Here is a 14,475-nt window from a genome sequence, read left to right on the forward strand (position 1 = left end):
ATTAGTGCATGCATTTAGAGCCATTGCTAGGATTTTCCGTTGTTTTCTGTCACTTGGCTAAAGTTTGCATGCATGTTTTATTCGTATAGTTTATAGCACCGCCGTCTGGTTTCGATTCATGTGAGTATTTGTTTAAAAAGGGTCTGGTTTAACGTTATATCCTGACTGAGTAAAGCGACTCTGCTTTTCTGCTCCCTTTTGAGTCATCAGGGTCGAGAATGAGTCAGGCAATATTCCCCATAGAGCTGTTGTGGTTGAACGAACATATTTGCAGTTCTACACAAGTCCTGCAAGGTTGTCATAAACCATCATGCAGATATAGTGCATACTGACCTGGGTCACTTTGAGGGGCTCTAAACACACGTTATGTGGGAGAAAATTTTTTTGTTGAATTGTAAGAAAACTACCTTTTTTACATTTATAAAAGAAGCAAATTAACAAAATATTAACATTAATTTAGGGAATTCATTCTTATACAATAATGCATTTATTAATGCATTTATTAATCTGTTTGGATAAATAGATGTGTTACTAGAGAATCTGTTTATCACCCACTGTATTTTGTATTGTTTGCAAACCTCTCACTGATTTGAATGTTTCACATTTTTATTTCTGTTTTACCTCCAGGCACCAGTAGGTGGCGAAAATAGTTATAAATGAGTTAATGAATCACTGAATGTGTACACACAATGCATTAAATATTAAAAATTAATGTCTTTAATAGTGATTGAAATAATTATTAGTATTATTATAGTTCTAGTTGTTTCAAACTGATGTTTGCTCAGCCCTTGTGTGCTGTTGGGGATGTTTTCATCCACTACGGGGTAGGGCTGGGCGATTTGACCTAAAATCAAAATCTCGATTAATTGAACATTTCGATTTGATAACAATTAATGAACGATTATTTTACTTTTTTGCTCTCATAGGCGATCAAGTTTTGTACAGTAAAATTTCTCACTTTGAATGAAGGGTGCATTACTTGATGTTTAAATAATTGAAGGAAACACACGCTATCTACTATCTATGATTATTTATTGAACATCAACGTTGAACAACTGAAATTAAAACACACATTGCCTAAAACCAACAGTCACTTTTATTCTTATTTTAAAAAGTGAAAATAAGTAACTTGCACTTTTGGAAACAAAATAAAATATTTTTAATGTTTTTCATATTAAAAGTATAATATAAGCCGTATCTCTTCTAAATAAAGTAACTCTCGTATCTCTTGTAACTAATATTTTATTGTATAACGTTATAATATAACATGCATTTCTTGGTTCTTCTGTAAACAAATATTTTAATGTAAAGTGAAATATATATTTTGTTATATAAATAGTTTTTTTTTACCCAGACATTTAAAAATAACCTTTTTTAAGAGCAGTTATCACAATACCATGAAATCGTGATGTTTTTATCCAAGGTTATCACACCGTCAGAAACCGGCCCATGCCCACAATACATTATTAATTCAATTCAATTCATCTTTATTTCTATAGCGCTTTTACAATGTAGATTGTGTCAAAGCAGCTTAACAGAAGTTCTAGTAAATTGAAACTGTGTCAGTCCAGTTTTCAGAGTTAATGTTCAGTTCAGTTTAGTTCAGTTCAGTGTGATTTAATTTTTTTACTGCTGAAAGTCCAAACACTGAATAGCAAATTCATCGATGTGCATCTCCACAATTTATTATTAAATAATATTATTAAAATTATTAAATATTATTATTAAATAAAATTAAAAGCAAACTCTTTCTTTGACAGTACGTGAAGGTACATCACAATCAAATCCATTCTTTCATTCATTTTCTTGTCGGCTTAGTCCCTTTATTAATCCGGGGTCGCCACAGCGGAACGAACCGACAACTTATCCAGTACATGTTTTACGCAGCGGATGCCCTTCCAGCTGCAACCCATCTCTGGGAAACATCCATACACACTCATACACTACTGACAATTTAGCCTACCCAATTCACCAATTCCACATGTGTTTGGACTGTGGGAGAAACTGGAGCACCTGGAGGAAACCGGAGCAAACGCAGGGAGAACATACAAACTCCACACAGAAATGCCATCTGATCCAGCTGAGGCTCGAACCAGCGACCTTCTTGCTGTGAGGCGACAGCACTACCACTGCGCCACTGCGTCGCCATACAATCAAGTTGTATGTAAAAATATTTTAAAATTATAAATAATAAATTCACTTTTGGGGTGTCACGGTGACGCAGTGGGTAGCACGATCGCCTAACAGCAAGAAGGTCGTCCTGGCTGGGTCAGTTGGCATTTCTGTGGCATTTCAAGTTCGCAAGTTCTCCCTATGTTGGCGTAGGTTTCCTAGGTTTCCTCCGGGTGCTCCGGTTTCCCCCACAGTCCAAAGACATGCACTATGGGTGAATTGAATAAACTAAATTGGCCGTAGTGTATATTTGTGAAAGAGTGTGTATGGGTGTTTACCAGTACTGGGTTGCAGCTTGAAGGGCATCCGCTGCATAAAACATATACTAGATTGGTGGTTCATTCCACTGTGGTGACCGCTGATTAATAAAAGGACTAAGCTGAACAGAAAATGAATGAATGAAATTCACTTTTGCAGTACTGTAGCTGTAGTTTGCAGCTATTTTGCTGTTTCTAATAGATGATTGTTCGTAAAAGCAGTTTTGTTCTATGCTATAAAGGCGTGTGTCATTGTATTACAAAACTACATTTAATGTAATTGTAATACGAGATTAAAAATGAGGTAGCAAATTTGGTTTGAAAATTGAGAGTTAAGCTTGGGATTTACTATCGAAATGCATCCTGCTTTTCTCTTAAAGCTCTTAACATTTGGTGTCTGAAACATTTTTACCATTGATTGACTATGGTGATGTTTTATATATGAATGCTTCAACCACATGTCTTCAGCCCTTAAACTCTGTTTATCACAGTGCTCTGAGGTTTGTTACAGGCTGTCAGAGACTAACTCACCATTGTGAACTGTATGTCAAAGCTGAGTGGCCCTCTCTGAATGTAAGAAGGTACACCCACTGGATGACTTTGGTCTACAAGGCTCTTCTGGGTCTGGTACCTTCACACCTAAGTTCACTTTTTCATAAGTCAAAAAGTCAGTATGCCCTATGTTCAAGTGAATCTTATCATTTAACTGTTCCCCGGGGTGAAACTGAAATGGGGAGGCGAGCCTTTAGTTAAGCCGCCCCCTTATCCTGGAATACTCTTCAGTCTGATCTAAAAAAATGTGAGCTCATCCCAATCAAATCTTTTCGCTCTATTCTTTTTAACAAACAACAACAGTCCATTTCTCAATGTATGTGTTTTTAACATATTGTACTGTGGTATAGCTGAACAACTAAACTGTATTTGGACTGTATATGGATCCTCGGGCCAAGGGGTCCCTCCCGATCATAGAGCGAGAGGGGAGCTTGAGCTTAGGTAGATCTCAAACTCCCTGGCTGCGGTAGCTAAGGAAACACTTAAGGAGGAAGGGAGTTAGTCTAGTGCCTGAATTGCTTAATCTGTTATGAATTACGTATATCTTTGGATGATGGGAGGATACCAGAGGAAACCCACGCGGACACGGGGAGAACATACAAACTCCGCACAGAAACATCCACCAGCCTGGCGAGGACCAGGGCTGGCAGTGTTCTTGCTGTGGAGCAACAGTGCTAATCACTGGGCTGCCGTGCCGCCCGATCTATGGAAAGGAGGAGAAGGGAGGAAAGGGGGGTTTCTTCCTTACGAAGATAACTGTGGACTGAAACTGTGGTTATTTATAGTACGTGGGAAATCATACGATTGGGAGATCGTGATTAGTTAATGCGAGACCAGCCATGGTAAATCATAAGCATGTGATTCTCTCGAAATTTGTTTACAAATAAACTTCACTTATTATTAATATTATTATTATTTTTTCATAAGTCGTGTGCTGTTGACCTCTTATCCAGGTCACCCTTGTAAATGAGATCTTGATCTCAATGGGTTTTATCTGGTTAAATAAAGAAACATAATAAAATGAGACACTGTTGAAGACTTAAGAAGATGTTATGTAAGGCCACACTGTGTATCATGCTTAGACCCATGAATTTGCCTGAAAACTAGATGACAAATCGTCAAACTTCATATGCATATCTCAGCTTGGTACGTGTTACTTGCAGTTCTTTTTTCATGTATACTGTATGTATATTTGTGTATGCAAAAACTGCCACAGAGGTAAAAACTTTAACCAGAGCTTGCTGCCATTGTGTGCATAAATGCAAATGAATTAACCAGTGGGCAATACCCCATATTATAACATTATTTATTTACTTTGTCTCCTGTGTGAGTTTGTTTTTTCTAAGATGTGCGGTCACTAGTCAGTAAACTTTCCATATTTAAATCATTTCTACACAAGAGATTGTGTTCATATGATGTATTATGCAAAGAATCACACTTTTCACATCTCTGATAAGCATCGCATGTTACAAATCTCCTTTTGTTCTTTGTCTTTTTGTCCCGCAGGAACTATAGGTGTGTGTAACGTCAGCATGTTGGAGTCGGCCTGTCGGGACGGATATCTGACAGCCGGGTCGGAATCTCTAGAACCCAAGCACCTTCATCCTAATATAGAGAAAAGCATCTGTGACCAGGAGACCAGCTTGACTGTGGGCCAGTATGTGCTCTGCCGCTGGTCTGATGGCCTTTATTACCTGGGCAAAATTCAGAGAGTGAGTAATTGATACTCTTTATATACACCTGAGCTGAATGCACAGAAAACACACTGTACTCTACATCATTTGCATTTTTGACAAAAAAAATTGATCATTTGATTTGACCTGGCTTAATAGTCTGAATGAACCGGAAGCTGTGATCGTTTTTTAATTTCGTATTGTGATGCAATTCTTAGAGAAATGGAATATTTGATGAGAATACAGTGGGCGTGGCATGTTTTTTTACTGCAAGCTGATTGGATGTAATAGGGTTTCAAGAGTTCACACTTAGCTGATAATCAATAAAGCGTATTTGGCATGCTGTCCCGGGAGAGAGCCCTGAGCTCATAATATCCTCGAGCCCGGGGCTCCCTCTCGTTAGAAGGGCGAGAGGGAAGCTCGAGCTCAGGTAGGTCTCGAGAACTCCCCTGCTTGTCGCCGTGTGAGAAGTGTAAACTAAAGTTGTTTTAGGTGATAATTGGTTTAGTCGATTGGCTATGGTTTGTTTTTGGACGGTGGGAGGAAACCGGGGAACCCGGGGGAAACCCACGCAAACACGGGGAGAACATGCAAACTCGGCACAGAAACACCAACCAGCCCAATAAGAGGTTAGAGCGGCGGTGTTCTTGCTGTGAGGCAACAGTGCTAGCCACTGGGCCACCATGTCGCCCTATCAGAAAAGGGGGAGGAAGTAGGGGTGGAAGGGGGGAAGCTTCAAGACGAAGAAAATTGGAGTGAAAAACTCTGGTTATTTATAATGCTTCCGTAATCATCTAATGGGTCAGATTACGAAGCTAATGAGGAGCCAGCCGTGTTGATCATAAGCACGTGATCCTCTCGAAGTTAGTTTATAAATAAACCTCACTTCGAGAGAGTTATTACAACCTAACAGACACCTCCTCCTCACCATTTCTGTTTGTTATCATAGTGCTGTCAAAGAGCATAGAATCACTAAGAGGCCACACTCTGTTGTTATTTGGGAAAGAGTCATTAGATGCTGTGTGTCACGCAGCCGCCATTTTGGAATGAAAATTCCAATAGGAAAACACCACGGATAACTAACAATAGACAGAATGAATAAAAATATTGAGATAAACAAGAGTTAAAATGAGTACATCCCCTTTGAAAAGTAACATTTTAAAACAATATTCTGCCTCTTGGTGATTCTAAGCTCTTTGGCGCTGTTAAAACTGACAGTTGGAGGGGCGTGGTTAAGTATGTCAGCCACGCCCAACACCTCAGACAGACGTAATCTGAGAATTTAACTGAAAACAAACAGGAAAATTGTCAGATTTCAGTTAAAGGTTACAATAGCAAACATCATTTCTCAGAAAATTGTTTACCACAAAACTAGCAACGTGAGCTAACAAAATTAATATGGTTAGTTTGGATTTTATGTGTGCTTTAAAGGAATATTACATTTTGTTTGGTGAAAAGAATTTTCAAGTCACCTAGAGTGGAGTTGTACCATTTTTGAATCTATTCAGCCGATCTCCTGGTTTGCTGGGAACACTGTTAGCTTACCTTAGTATAAGCCATTGAATCTGATTTGAAGTCGGTCTTAGTACACAATGTACTGTAACTACAGAAAAATTAAGCTTTAAATAGGAAAATCATTGAAACTCTTTTTTTATTATTATTATTTTTTGAGTGAGATGCTAATAGTGTCATCCAATAATCAGTGATTTATGCTAAGCTAAGCTAAGCTAAGCTAAAAGTGCTCTTGTCAGACCTGGAGATTGGTTAAACAGATTCAAAAATGGTAAAGCTCTGTTTAACTCTTCTATTTAACTTTTCTATTACTTGTATTATCCATTACTTCTCACTGTGAGAAATACAAGGTGTGTAGTGCAGTTTCAAATTAGTGTGTTTCGCCTTGAATGACTGTGAGCCCTGAATTATTAGATTAGATTAGATTAGATTAGATTCAATTTATTGTCATCACACATGTACAAGTACAAGGCAACGAAATGCAGGTGCAACGAAATGCAGGGAATTATGCTGTATTTTTTGGTGGGTGTTTGTACGTCCGTGTTTTAAATTTTTTTTTTTTATGTCATGTAATTTCGAAGAGCAACATTTCTCTGAGTTCTCTTCTGCTCACTACATGTTGTTTATGTGTTTTTATGGCAATGCGGGGGGAACTACAGGAGCCCAGAGGAGAGCGTCACATGTTAGAATAAAAACTGATTTTTATTCAAACAAATCGATGTAAACTTCACACTCGAGTTAATCAATAAAACTGATTTATCACCCAGCCCTAATATGTTTTAGAAAATGATGTGATATTCTAAAATGTGACTCACTCAGTATAATTTATTTAGCATTTATAAATTGAGTTCTAAGGTAATTTTAGCTGCATTTTTACCCAGTAAATGCTTCTAGACTGTTTAATTTTTTGCAAATTAAGTGACATACTCTTTAATATCAGCTTGGACATCCTTAAATCTTTTACAACATTATCCCGGACAATAAATATTGTTCATTCCAACTCTGACATTTTTTAAAAATGTGTAAATATAATAAATGCTGTATCTAATACAGTAAATATTATACTGTTATTAACAACATTTCAAAATTTATTTAGATTTTTTATTTTATGAATGTATTTTGAATGGTAACTTTCAATGGGGAATTTTTTTTATAATGACAGTGTTTATTTGTACCAAAAATGTCATATTTAATTGCAGTACTGTTCATGTTTTACCCATTTGAAAAGGCATTCACAATTTCCTGATGTAGCTTTCAGAGTACATGTGTTACAAAAAAGAAAGAAAGAAATGTCTTTGTTGAAAAGAAAAATCACACTGTGCTTTGAAAGCCCAGGATGTCCACTTTAAGAGCAGCCAGATAGATAAAACTGTGCCATGTGAAATTCCCAAAAATTAATGTCCCCTACAGTGGACAAAAATGAATCGCTGGGTCTCAGGAGGAAAGCCTAAAAGAGATGTTCATGACCTGATAGCATGCACTCTTAATCATAAATAATTCATTTGACGAAAGCATATTTATGTTTTGTTTTTTTTTATGCTCGAATTTTATAATATGAACGTTCCTCATTCCATTTCCCCATAGGTGAGCACCTCAAAACAGAGCTGCTTTGTGTCGTTTGAAGACAACTCCAAGTTCTGGGTTCTTTGGAAAGACATACAGCATGGTAAGAAGTTTGTTTCTTAACTATCCACATTTTTCCTATGCCCTGTGATGCTTCATGTGAAATATAACTGTATACAATCTGTTAATAATTAAAAAACAAAGGATGAGGTGTCGAGACTCTCCTCATAATACATCCATCAAATATTCAAATGCAGAATATTTCTAGGTGCGTCCCAAATCGCATACTTATGCACTATTCTACGCCATTTTGCAGTATAAATAGTGTAAGTAGTGCATTCACACTGAAAACTCTAAAAATAATAAGTGCACTTTAATTACTTGGATGATGCACTTATTCAACCGTTAAAATGAAGTGTGGAATGTTGGACATACTCAGTGGCTGCTGCTTTGTAATGGAAGGGGTGGAGCTTTCGGGCACTGATGTTGGATGACTTAATTTGTTTTGGATTGTGAAAGCAAAATTCTCCTATGAGAGTGATTATAGCGCCTCCCGATGGTGAATGCGGTTATACTCATGGCAGGTATTATTTGGTAGTTTGGTCATTTATTTCACTAATTTGGCAACCGTCAAACGTCATCAGGGAAATGGTTTGAATTAGCGCTTAGTAAAAAAACTGTTCCATTTCAGACGACACTACATACATATATTATGCTGTTGAGTGAGTAAGTGCATAAGTACATTGTGCATTGTGTACAGTGTGCCATTTGGGACGCAGCTAAAGACATATATTACTGTACTGTTGTTGTACTGGGAAGACACAACTAAATAATCTGGAGTAATAAAACACAGTGAGCTCAAAAGAGTTTTGCATTGTGATAAAAATGTCGCATAAAAATACCAAGCATAACATTATTTTTATGACGAATAAAAGGAGAGCACAAATCAAACTGTACCTCTTACTCAGTTTTCACTATCAATATGGATTATTTGTTGCCAGCATTAGGTAAGTTACTTAAAAAATGAATAGTTAATTACTAATTACATCATTTAATGTGTATTTAAATTTCTATTTACATTGTCTGAAAAGTAACTACATTACTCAGTAACTACTGTAATTAAAATACTTGACTCAATATTAAAAAAACATAATAATCTCAATGCATAGACTATAGAAATAAAGCTTTTAATTCTTTAACACGGGGCCTTTTAGTTTTATTTAATAAAAATTAACACTTAAACCTATTAAACATTATATGTTTCAAAACACATACAGCAGGGAAAATAAGTATTGAACACATCATCATTTTTCACCGAAAACATGTTTCTAAAGGTGCTGTTGACTTGACATTTTCCCTGGATATTGGTAACAACCTAATAAATCCATATATGCAAAGAAAACAAATCTAATTAGTTTACAAATGAAGTTATGTGTAATAAAATGAAATGACGCAGGGAAAAAGTACTGAACACATGAAGAAAGGGAGGTGTAGAAAGGCAGTGAAAGCCCAGACAGCATCTGAAATCACTCAGTAGTTCTTCAGCCACCCTCTGCCCTTTGTCATTGTAAATTAATATTAGCTGCTTCAGTTCAGCATCAATATTAGCAGGATGATGAAGATGAAACCAGAGTGAACAGTTCAGCAAGACAATGATCCAAAACACAGCCAAGGAAACTCTCAAATGCTTTCAGAAAATCAAGCTGTAGAATGGCCCAGCCAATCACCTGAGTTGAATCCAATAGAAAATATGAAATAAAGTAAAGAAATACAAAAATATTTTTTTTGTTTTATTTTTATGTTTGTATTGTTTGGGTTTTTACCACAATCTGGTTCAAATTAGGGCTGTGCGATAACACAATAATTGATCGTGGATGATAAAAATGACTTTTTCAGAAAAATCATTGTATCGCCATATATAGCAGGACTTAAAACCGAAAAAAAAAAAAAATCCATTCCGTTCACTCCGAGCAGAATTTATATTTTTTTAGTTTCTGTTATTGCGTTCCTTATTAAACAAAACATTGCGAAAACTTTTCTAAGTTTTCTAGAAAAAATACCGGTTAATAACGTTATTTTATTACAAAGTATTGCAGGGCTCTAGAGTGCCCTGATTTCTCATTAGTGCAACTAAAAAAATTCTATTCAAGGGGTATTTTCGATAAGTATTGTTAATGAAAAATGTATAATATGAACTTGCTTTTGGTTATATCTATACAGGCTTTGCACTTTCGCGCGCTCTCGCTCACCAGCAGCAGTTGATTGCAACCAGTTGAAACATGCAACCAGTTTTATTTTTTTGTCTGAGATTTTTTTAATATTTTAGATATTAGTTCAATAGCGCTATGTGCTGTAGGCTATTGACCAACGCCCCCAGTATACAATTTACACACTCAGGTCTACAGTTCTGATGTGTTATGAATTACATGTTTAAATGACAGTGAGACATGCTATATTTAGTTTTTTTATTTTAAAATATACATTATAACCCAGTACACAGTAAAATAATATTTATTAATGGCCTATTGGCAGCATATAGCCGTTAAGCTTAAATAGTCTAAGCATGATTTTTATTAATATTAAAACAAATTACAAACTAACCACCTTTTGATTTTATTTTGTTTCCGTAGATTTTTATCAAACAAAAAATGCAATGAATTGTATTTTGGTTTTAATTTTATTAGAAATTTAATAGCCGTTTAGGCGACACAACTTCTACATAACATTGGCTCTGATTGCGTTTTTACAGATATGCTACTGATAGACTTTTTGGCTGAAAGACATAACCTGTTAATTTCCGTGCTTTATTTTGACATTTCGCAAGGGCTTCAGCTGGTACCGGCCTCAGTTTCGCAACTTGACGTTTACGTATCAGTGTCTGGATGTTTTAATCAGAGAATAAGATTGTATAGCCTATTTAATATGTAGTTAATTAGTTTAATTAGTGTGATTTATAAATATATAAATTATTTAGTGCTTTTTGGATTTAGGCATATGCCGGGTATAAAACTTAATTTTACTTGTAAAGAATATGCAGTTTTTTAATTTATTTATTTATTTATTTTTATGGAACTTTATTGCATGTTGAATGTTACAATTACAAATATTTTTATTGTACAAGTGCACTACCACAAGATATTTTTGTTGGTGTAAAAAACTAAAAAGTATCATTCTTATATTTTTGCCTTATTTATCTTTAATATAAATATACAATTGTATACATTCATTGCAATGCGTGGTGCACCAAAGAAAAAAGGTGCACCAAGGCAAAAAGTTAGTCTAGAGTCCTATTGGATAGATTAATTGATATATTGTGTGTGCCTTTTAATAACATTGACACTATTTTTACGATTGATTTATTGTCGGTAACCTTTAAAAGGTTGTATTGTACCTTTGTAATTTGCAAAATAGTCTTAAAAAAACCAACTTGAAAAAGAATCGGGATAAAAATCGTGCATTGTGATTTCCCCAGAAAAAATCGTGATATGATATATTTCCATATCGCCCACTCCTAGTTCAAATCCATGTCAACAGCTCTTTTAGAAACATTATTCCCAGGAAAAAACATGACGTGTTCAATGCTTATTTCCCCGCTGTACATTCCAAAGTGTATATTATCATTAATTTCTTACTCAGTTCTTGTTTAATATAAGTTTCTTGTTTAATATAACCTTAAAAAATATATATTGTTCAGCAAGAGAACACTTTCTCAGATTCACTGAATTGATTTATATAGAACTGTTGAATAACTGTAGCTAAATTACCTAGAAGCTGAAAGTAATCCCCTACATTACATTTAATTACGATAAGTAGTTGCTTTATAACTAATTGCACCCAACACTGCTTAATGTTATTTATTTAATATTATTATTTTCGAAGTAAATTTTTTAAAATTGAAGCTTCCTAAACCACAAGTTCAACCCATAATTTGAAACACAGTCATCACATACTGAAAAAAAGCTAAATAGGAATAATCCATCAGCAATCCAGAAAGCAGATATGTTGTGTGATATGTCAGTGTGTCCTGCGAGATGTCTTTGTGGCAGTATGGTATTGGTGCTTTGTGGCAGAGGAACTGAAGCTTTATTCTCTCCCTCTTTTGCACAGCTGGAATCCCAGGGGAAGAACCCAAATGCTCAGTGTGTTCCGACATGTCTCTGGTTCCTGGTAATGAAATTCTTATCTGCGGAAAGTGTGGAATAGGTGAGTGTGAAGCAGACATCAGTGCTGTCTGTATCCAGGCTCATCAGGAAACCGGGATGTATCTCAATGAACAGCTTGTTTCTGCTCGGAGAAAGTAATGATTCATTTGAAGAACTATTGACTCAAATGTAAACCTTATTAGTGGAGCTTGCAAAGGAGAGAATCGGTGTTATTATTACTCATACTTAAAGAAACGTTATATAGGTGGATTGAGATGCATTGTAGGTGTGTTGAGGTGTATTGTGGTTAAAGGTGTGTAGCTATTTATAATGATATTTTTTGAGGCAATTATAGTAATGGTTGGTAGTAATATAATGTATTACTATATTAGTTGTAAGTAATATATTTAGTTGGAAAAAAAACTATATTAATATAATTGTAATTAAATAATAGTAATAATAGTTGTTGTTGTTGTTTGTTTGAGTGAGATGATTGGGTAACTGATTTACTGTGCACCAAAACATCTTACCAACTACTAAACCACACTATGCCTACAGTCCACAAGGGGTGACCATGACCTGTGTTTTTGTTATTTTTATTTTTAAATAATGGATTTCAACTATTTGTAATGCAAAATCTGCCCGTTTCATTACACATATATTTTCAGTTAATTAATCATTTATCAACATACAATAATCAGAATTTTGGACGAGTTGTCAAAATGACATTTTTATCATTAAATAAATATAATATAGTCATCATAAATAGAAATTATATATATACGGCAATGCAGTGGCGCAGTAGGTAGTGCTGTTGCCTCACAGCAAGAAGGTCACTGGTTCGAGCCTCAGCTGGGTCAGTTGTCGTTTCTGTGTGGAGTTTGCATGTTCTCCCTGCGTTCGTGTGGGTTTCCTCCGGGTGCTCCGGTTTCCCCCAAAGACATGCGGTACAGGTGAATTGGGTAGGCTAAATTGTCCATAGTGTATGAGTGTGAATAAGATGGGTTGCAGCTGGAAGGGCATCTGCTGCATAAAAACGTGCTGGATAAGTTGGCGGTTCATTCTGCTGTGGCGACCCCGAATTAATAAAGGGACTAAGCTGACAAGAAAATGAATAAATATATATATATAAATACATACATTCAAAATATATTTGTGCATACAATGATAATGTTTGTGTATAAAACACTTGTAAATATAATTATTTTGTATGTTTTTGCATTTTATTGTCACGCCTGGGCTCTCCCGGCAAGGCAAATGATCGCAGGAGTTATCAAACACGTAGATTTAATGATAAACACTCATATGGAAGAACATAGGAAACACAGGAGATTCAGGAACGACCGGGTTCCCCGGTTTTCTCCCGCCGTCCAAAAACATGCAACTTAAGTTAATTGACTAAACCAAATCGGCACCATAGACATGCTTCTAGTAAGTAGTTATCTCTTAAGAGCAATCGCTGTCTGTTCATTAGTTACTAAAGCAGGGGAGTTCTACCTGAGCTCAAACTCCCCTCTCGCCTTGCAACGGGAGGGAGCCCCGGGCTCGAGAATCTTATGAGCTCAAGACTCTCTCCCGGGACAGCATGCTAGACAAGCTTATTATTAAGCTGAATAGAAGTGTCTTATAAAAAATATCTGGTTACAGTTATTTACTGTCATCATGGCAAAGATAAAATAAATCAGTTATTAGAAATGAGCTATTAAAACTATTATGTTTAGATATTTGTTGAAACAATCTTCTCACCGTTAAGCAGAAATTAGGGAAAAAATAAACATGGGGCCTATTAACTCAGGTGGTTTAATAATTCTGACTTCAACTGAATATACATAGCTATACATTTTATAATATAAATAGAATAAAGAAATAGAATAGACTATGCGGTGGTCTCTCGCTGTAACACGGTTCCCTTTTCTCGGCCTCGCAGTTTCGTGGATTTTGTTTGTGCAATTTGACATGCTTTTTTCGCGGCTACAGGGCTCCATTATGAAATAAATAAATTTGGTTTTATTTTATAATACTGGACTTACTTTGAACTTTGAGAGTGTTTAAACAAAAGAGAAAAGTGTGAAAATGTCAATGACTGTCTGAGAAAAGTGTATAAAGTGTGCAGTGAGGGGTTTTACAGCCTTAAATCATCTATAATAATTGTAAAAAAAATGAAAGCGGACTACTTTAGAATGTAACTCCTGCGAATAACGAGGGACCACTGTAAATTAGAAATAAAAATGTTAGTGTTATAGGACCAGAGCCTTTTTTGATAAGTAGAAAATAGAACAGCACTCTTCAAAAAAAAAAAAGTGGAAATGGAGTTATATAAATGTTGCCATGACTTCTTGCATGACGCAATGACTGGGGAAGTCTTCTGCCTGTGGACAAAACTGATTAGCATGTGCTTGTGATAATGTATTTTAAAAGACTGGAGTGGAAAATGCGCTGTGATTTGCATTATAAACGCTGTGGCGTCTACAAAGCAAATAGAGAACTATTCTGGGTGTCTTTGATGGCGTTTGCTAAGACTGCACTACAGTAATGACTCGCTGGGGACGCAGAAGTGGCTCTCTGAAGTCTCAAGGATTAGTGTCGACTTCAGCTCTGCTGTTC

General features: G+C 35.8%; 1 protein-coding gene across 1 annotated transcript in view; it reads left to right on the plus strand.

Moving 5' to 3' along the window:
• Positions 1 to 14,475, plus strand: part of phf19 (PHD finger protein 19) — a 71,301-nt gene that overhangs the window by 574 nt on the left and 56,252 nt on the right. Inside the window, exons 2-4 of the mRNA XM_056463981.1 lie at positions 4,488 to 4,693; positions 7,751 to 7,832; positions 11,837 to 11,932. Of these exons, the coding sequence (XP_056319956.1) occupies positions 4,514 to 4,693; positions 7,751 to 7,832; positions 11,837 to 11,932 (358 nt within the window). The 5' untranslated portion in view covers positions 4,488 to 4,513. The remainder of the gene's footprint in view (positions 1 to 4,487; positions 4,694 to 7,750; positions 7,833 to 11,836; positions 11,933 to 14,475) is intronic.

This window comes from Danio aesculapii, chromosome 8 (assembly GCF_903798145.1).
Source record: "Danio aesculapii chromosome 8, fDanAes4.1, whole genome shotgun sequence".
In the NCBI taxonomy this organism is placed as follows: domain Eukaryota; kingdom Metazoa; phylum Chordata; class Actinopteri; order Cypriniformes; family Danionidae; genus Danio; species Danio aesculapii.